Below are 4785 nucleotides of genomic sequence, written 5' to 3' on the forward strand. Positions count from 1 at the left end.
TCAAGATTTGGTATGGCATCGCCTTCAGCTGGGAGTTCGGGCTCGCGTAGGGGAATATACAGCGAGCAGTTGGATGACATTTCATGCAAGTTGGAAACATTCAATGTATTCCAACAACAAAGGGCCGAAATACGAAGTAGCAAAGAAGCTAGAGATGCCGCTAGAGATGCCCAGAAACAAAAACAGGATGATTTGAAATTTCTATCCCAACCCATTGATCACATAGAGGGTGAAGAGTTACAACTAATCTTGGCGATGAGAGAAGAGATAAAAAACAAATATAAAAGTTAGGCATTTTTTTGTAATTTTCTTTATTTAAAAATATTAAAAAAATTAAATTTGTTGTTTTAAATAATATTCAAATAGCCCAGCGGGTCAGCCCAGCCAAGCCCACCAAACCCATGCCCCAAACCCCCGCCCCACCATACCGGGATTGAATTTGGGTTAGCCTTTTTTCAACCAGTTTCAAATTATTAGTCAACATATAATTCAAAAATTTTTACTAGATCCTAAAATTTTCATTCCCGCCCCCAAATCCCTCCATGAATTTCATCTTCTATATTCAGTTATACTTCATCTTCTCCATATCCCCTCTACTTCAAGTTTCTCACACTTAGAGACAATGTCGCCATAAACTCATTTTAGCAAAAGAAACCTTCGATTTGAAAAACTCTAAGGTCTGGTGTCCAATTCACTTGTTGGGCGCAGGTTAGTATCCTCAATTTGGATATTTCTTACGTGTTTTTAAAAAAAATTGTTTAATGATTGATTAGATTATTTTCGGACTGTCCTTGAGTAGTATCATGGACATAATAGTTAGGATTCTTTAACAACTTGTTGTTGTGTTTCTTATGCATTTTTCTATCAACTCGATTGGTAGTCATTCATTATTATGTTGTGATTTAGTATATGTTTATAACTTAACCATGAAGTATTGTATGGCTGGAAATTAAGGATGAGCAAATCGTTCCCGGTACCGAATTTACCGAACCGGGTACTTTTTCGGTACCGATTCGGTACTGACTTTTAGCATTTTCGGTACCGATTCAGCACTGACTTTTAGCATTTTCGGTACCGGTTTTTACTCTCAAATACCGGTACCGAACCGGTTATATTCGGTACCGGTACGGGTACCCACTTTTGGGGATTTTCGATACCGGTTTAGTACCGGACGGTACCCCTACATGTAGTGGAAATCGATGTGTTGATCTTAGATTGTTAACAAGCAATGAGCTACATGTCCACAAACTGTTCGATGAATTGCCTCCATTAAGGATGCACATACTTATTTTGTTTTACAGTTATTTACTTATGTACAAACTAGAAAGTTGTTGTTTTTCATTAAGTTGATTTAACATGGCTTCTCAATATGAATAAACGGACACCAATGGGTTAACTGTGAAATTATTTTGTTTTGATAGATTTTAAATCTAATGTTGGCATCTAAAGGCCAAATATTGTTGATATTTTGTAGCAGCAACTTTGTCTACAGTTTGACATTTGTGCGTCCTCTTTATTTCCAAATGTTGTTGAACCTTACATTTGAAGTGGCGCAAATGGACATAGAACAAGAACAAAGGTAAATTTCGTGATCTTTCTATATTTCATACATCAATTACTTACAAGTTTTGGCTTATCTACCCGGCCTGACCCACCCATACCATCCCTCGTGATGCTAAATTATGTATAAAATAAGGAAAAAAACTTATCCAGATCTTATTTGCTATTACCAGTTTGTGACTTGCTTCCCACGACAATTGGTAGGGCTACGGCTTATACTTCACTGCGGTATTATATATGGGAGCGAGAACATTTTACTGCCTCACATTAGGGAGTCCAGATCCAAATTTCTCCCAACTAGAGATGGTAACTTCCTTGTGTAAATTTTTAGCATTACTGGTTATTTCCATTTATGCTGATTTTGATGCTTATACCAACATAAAACATTTTATTAAAATAGGAGATTCTTATAGTAGTGATGTATCATTTTTGTAATTCTATTTGAGACTACTCAAAGTTTTAGTGCATGCCCTGTATTGAAGAGTAACTCATTTTGACCCAACCCAACACATTTTGTAACTTTGGCAGAATAAGCTACTGCGAGCGCAAGGTCAGCATGAAATGGCAATTAATTTTGCAAAACATATATATGAAAGTTACAAGCTTAATGGGGAAGCAGCTGACGTATATTCTGTAGTTGTGAAGTGGCTTGCAGAAACACCTTCTAGCAAGTTAGTTATAGAGTATACTTCTCCTACTTTCTGTTTACTATTTTTTTAGATAACCAGTGAATCAACCTGTGATGGTGTTATATATACTTCTTTGATAAATAATTTAGTTCAGAAGTGGTGTTATATAGCTTCTGTTTTTTTGCAGATGGTGAAAGAAGAAACCTGGAATGGTTTTGTTGCAGATATGTTATTATTTGTTCATTATTACACAGGACCTGTGAAATTAGGGCATAGGAGAACAAAACCAAAGTAACTAGATGTTGGTACAAAGTTCAAGATTTATTTAGAACACAAAAGTGGCTTTTTATAGTTTTTTCGTTATTTGTCACTATCTTTCTTGGTTACAATATTGGGTCGTCGTGTGTTGTATTTACCTTGAAGTTATTATAGAATATAGAAACGGCTTCTTTACAGGCTTTTCTTTGTTTGTCATTAGACCGCAGGGAGTGGTGGCGTTGTTTGGGCGGGGGAACCCAGCCAACGCCGGCTAAGCCACTCCGGGCCAGCGTTGGTGTCGGCGTTGCCCTTTTGGCGTCGCTGTGGAGCCTGGTGCGGGGCGGGTGGTGGGGTGATGTGGCTAGCCATGATTGGGCCTTCATTTTTCTGTGGTTCATATGCATGTAGGTATCTCATAGACCATGACAAAAATAAGGCACAAGAATTGAGACAGGTTAAATTCAGTCATTATTTTCATTTGTCTTGTGTTTTAATTATCGGTCATTTTTCAACTTCTGCTTCAATAAGTGGTGTTATCTGCAATAATGTTCCTCAGAATTGTGAAAGCTTAGGCACATTGGCATTTAAAATTAGACTTGAAACATTTATTAATACATTGATGCTTTTTATTAAAAATAGGTTGTTAACTAATTTAGTGTTATGTTTTTATAGGTTATAGCTGCTATAGTAGCCAGTGGCTGAGAATGCTCTTTTGATGGTGTAAATTTCTGTTCTTTTGTTATAATATTAAGTTTTGTTAACTTTTCTATTATTATTTCTTATGATTAATTAGTGTCAAATATGACGCAAAAAGTAATGTATTTTAGCAATAATCTAATGTTTTGAGTGAAATGATTTAAGAGGCTTTATGCACCTTGTTCATAGCGTTGGGCGTGGTAACCAGGTCGTAGGAGGTTCGGGTCTTAATGAGTTCCAACCAGAGGTCAAAACGGGTTGGTTTAAAAAAGGGGTCGTTTGGTTTGGGTCGTACGAGGTTATGGTCTCAGTTTGTTATTCTTGATAACAGGTACGAAATTGAGCAACACATCGAGGATGCACGTAGAGCGGTTGCAGATCGATTGTTTGAAAGAACGGGCAATGATATCATCCTATTGCCCTACAATCCCGGGTTTGATTTTACTTTTAAATAAGTATCCGTTAAGACCTATTATCTTAATTAATTTATTTTGATTGAATTTTGGATTTTGAAGAAACCATTGGGTGTTGGCAGTACTAAATCTGAAAACAACTACTTGCTATTATCTTGATTCCTTACGGCCTAGAAGTGTCGATGAGCAGCTGAGGCAAATTATTGATACGTAAGTAATACAAATTATCATAATGGATGATAAAAGAGTTGGAATATACTTTGATATAATTTTGATTTTTTACAGGGCAATGGCCGTGTATGCTTCAGAAAGTGGTGCCAACATAAGGGTTAAACTCGTATGGATTAACGCTAGGGTAAGCACTTAATCCCTTATGTAAATTGTGGTTGTAATGATATTGTAAATATTGACACCCTTTAGTTTAAACTTAAATCGCAATGGTTTCACATTTCTTGATATTTTTAATTGTGGTAGTGTCCACATCAGCCAGGAGGTACTGAATGCGGCTACTATGTGATGAAGTTCATGAAGGAGATAGCTTACGAAGGGGTTGAAATACTTGACAATGATAATGTAAGTTTAGGCATATTTAAGTCTGTATATTAGAGAAATATGTACTTATATATCCAAACAAATGCTTATATTCATATATTAGGATTAAATTCTGATTTTTAAGATTTATTTTATTTAATTGTTATCTCAGGCTGGGAAAGGAGTAGAAGAATACTCGGCTGCGGATATGGATGACATTCGTGAAGATTGGTCGACTTATGCGGTTAACTCTATTTTTAAGTTATAAATCGTATTTTAGGTGTTGATAATGTAATGACAAACAATTCTTTTTTTGTTAACGTTAAAATATTTGTAGTATACTTGACAAATGATTATGTAATGGATTGTTTTGGTATATATATATGTGTATTTGTTTTATGAAAAAGATTTATTGTTTTTGTTATTATACATGTATCCGGGGCAAATTAGTAATTTTATAAAAAAATTTATACAATTAAAAGCATGACACGCGTAAATGAATGTCATACGTATGTGTCATAAATGCTTGTCATGAACGTGTATCATTAAAAAGTGTCATAAAATGAGTGTCATGAATGTGTGTCATTAAAAGATGTCATAAAATGAGTGTCATAAAATTAGTGTCATGAATGTGTGTCATGAATGCGTGTCATTAAATGTGTGTCATAAAAACATGACACACAAATGCATGTCATGTT

At 35.3% G+C, this 4785-nt stretch overlaps 1 protein-coding gene across 12 annotated transcripts; it reads left to right on the forward strand.

The window, feature by feature from the left end:
• The first annotated feature begins 530 nt into the window (after window positions 1–530).
• On the forward strand, window positions 531–4511 carry LOC110911682. 12 transcript variants are annotated; one of them, XM_035979548.1, is made up of 11 exons: window positions 531–708; window positions 1475–1579; window positions 1734–1866; window positions 2089–2243; window positions 2377–2901; window positions 3120–3167; window positions 3475–3576; window positions 3659–3766; window positions 3842–3911; window positions 4031–4129; window positions 4276–4511. In XM_035979548.1, the coding sequence occupies exons 6-11, from the start codon at window positions 3163–3165 to the stop codon at window positions 4372–4374; spliced, it is 483 nt and encodes a 160-aa protein (XP_035835441.1). In that variant the 5' UTR covers window positions 531–708; window positions 1475–1579; window positions 1734–1866; window positions 2089–2243; window positions 2377–2901; window positions 3120–3162; the 3' UTR covers window positions 4375–4511. The 12 variants fall into 12 exon arrangements, 9 of the variants coding, with proteins under 9 accessions (XP_035835441.1, XP_035835434.1, XP_035835440.1 ...); XR_004871966.1 differs by having other exon boundaries at window positions 3475–3766; window positions 4260–4493; XR_004871967.1 differs by having other exon boundaries at window positions 2377–3165; window positions 3475–3766; window positions 4260–4493.
• The last annotated feature ends 274 nt before the right edge of the window (window positions 4512–4785 follow it).

Source organism: Helianthus annuus, chromosome 2 (genome assembly GCF_002127325.2).
Source record: "Helianthus annuus cultivar XRQ/B chromosome 2, HanXRQr2.0-SUNRISE, whole genome shotgun sequence".
Taxonomy (NCBI): domain Eukaryota; kingdom Viridiplantae; phylum Streptophyta; class Magnoliopsida; order Asterales; family Asteraceae; genus Helianthus; species Helianthus annuus.

What these genes read in the sequence shown, in the direction of transcription:
- LOC110911682 (XM_035979533.1), top strand. Translation starts at nt 3,374, where the DNA reads ATGAGTTCCAACCAGAGGTCAAAACGGGTTGGTTTAAAAAAGGGGTCG. An exon ending in CTATTGCCCTACAATCCCGG is followed by an intron (nt 3,577 to 3,658) that starts GTTTGATTTTAC and finishes TGGATTTTGAAG; the next exon opens with AAACCATTGGGTGTTGGCAG. An exon ending in AAATACTTGACAATGATAAT is followed by an intron (nt 4,130 to 4,275) that starts GTAAGTTTAGGC and finishes GGAAAGGAGTAG; the next exon opens with AAGAATACTCGGCTGCGGAT.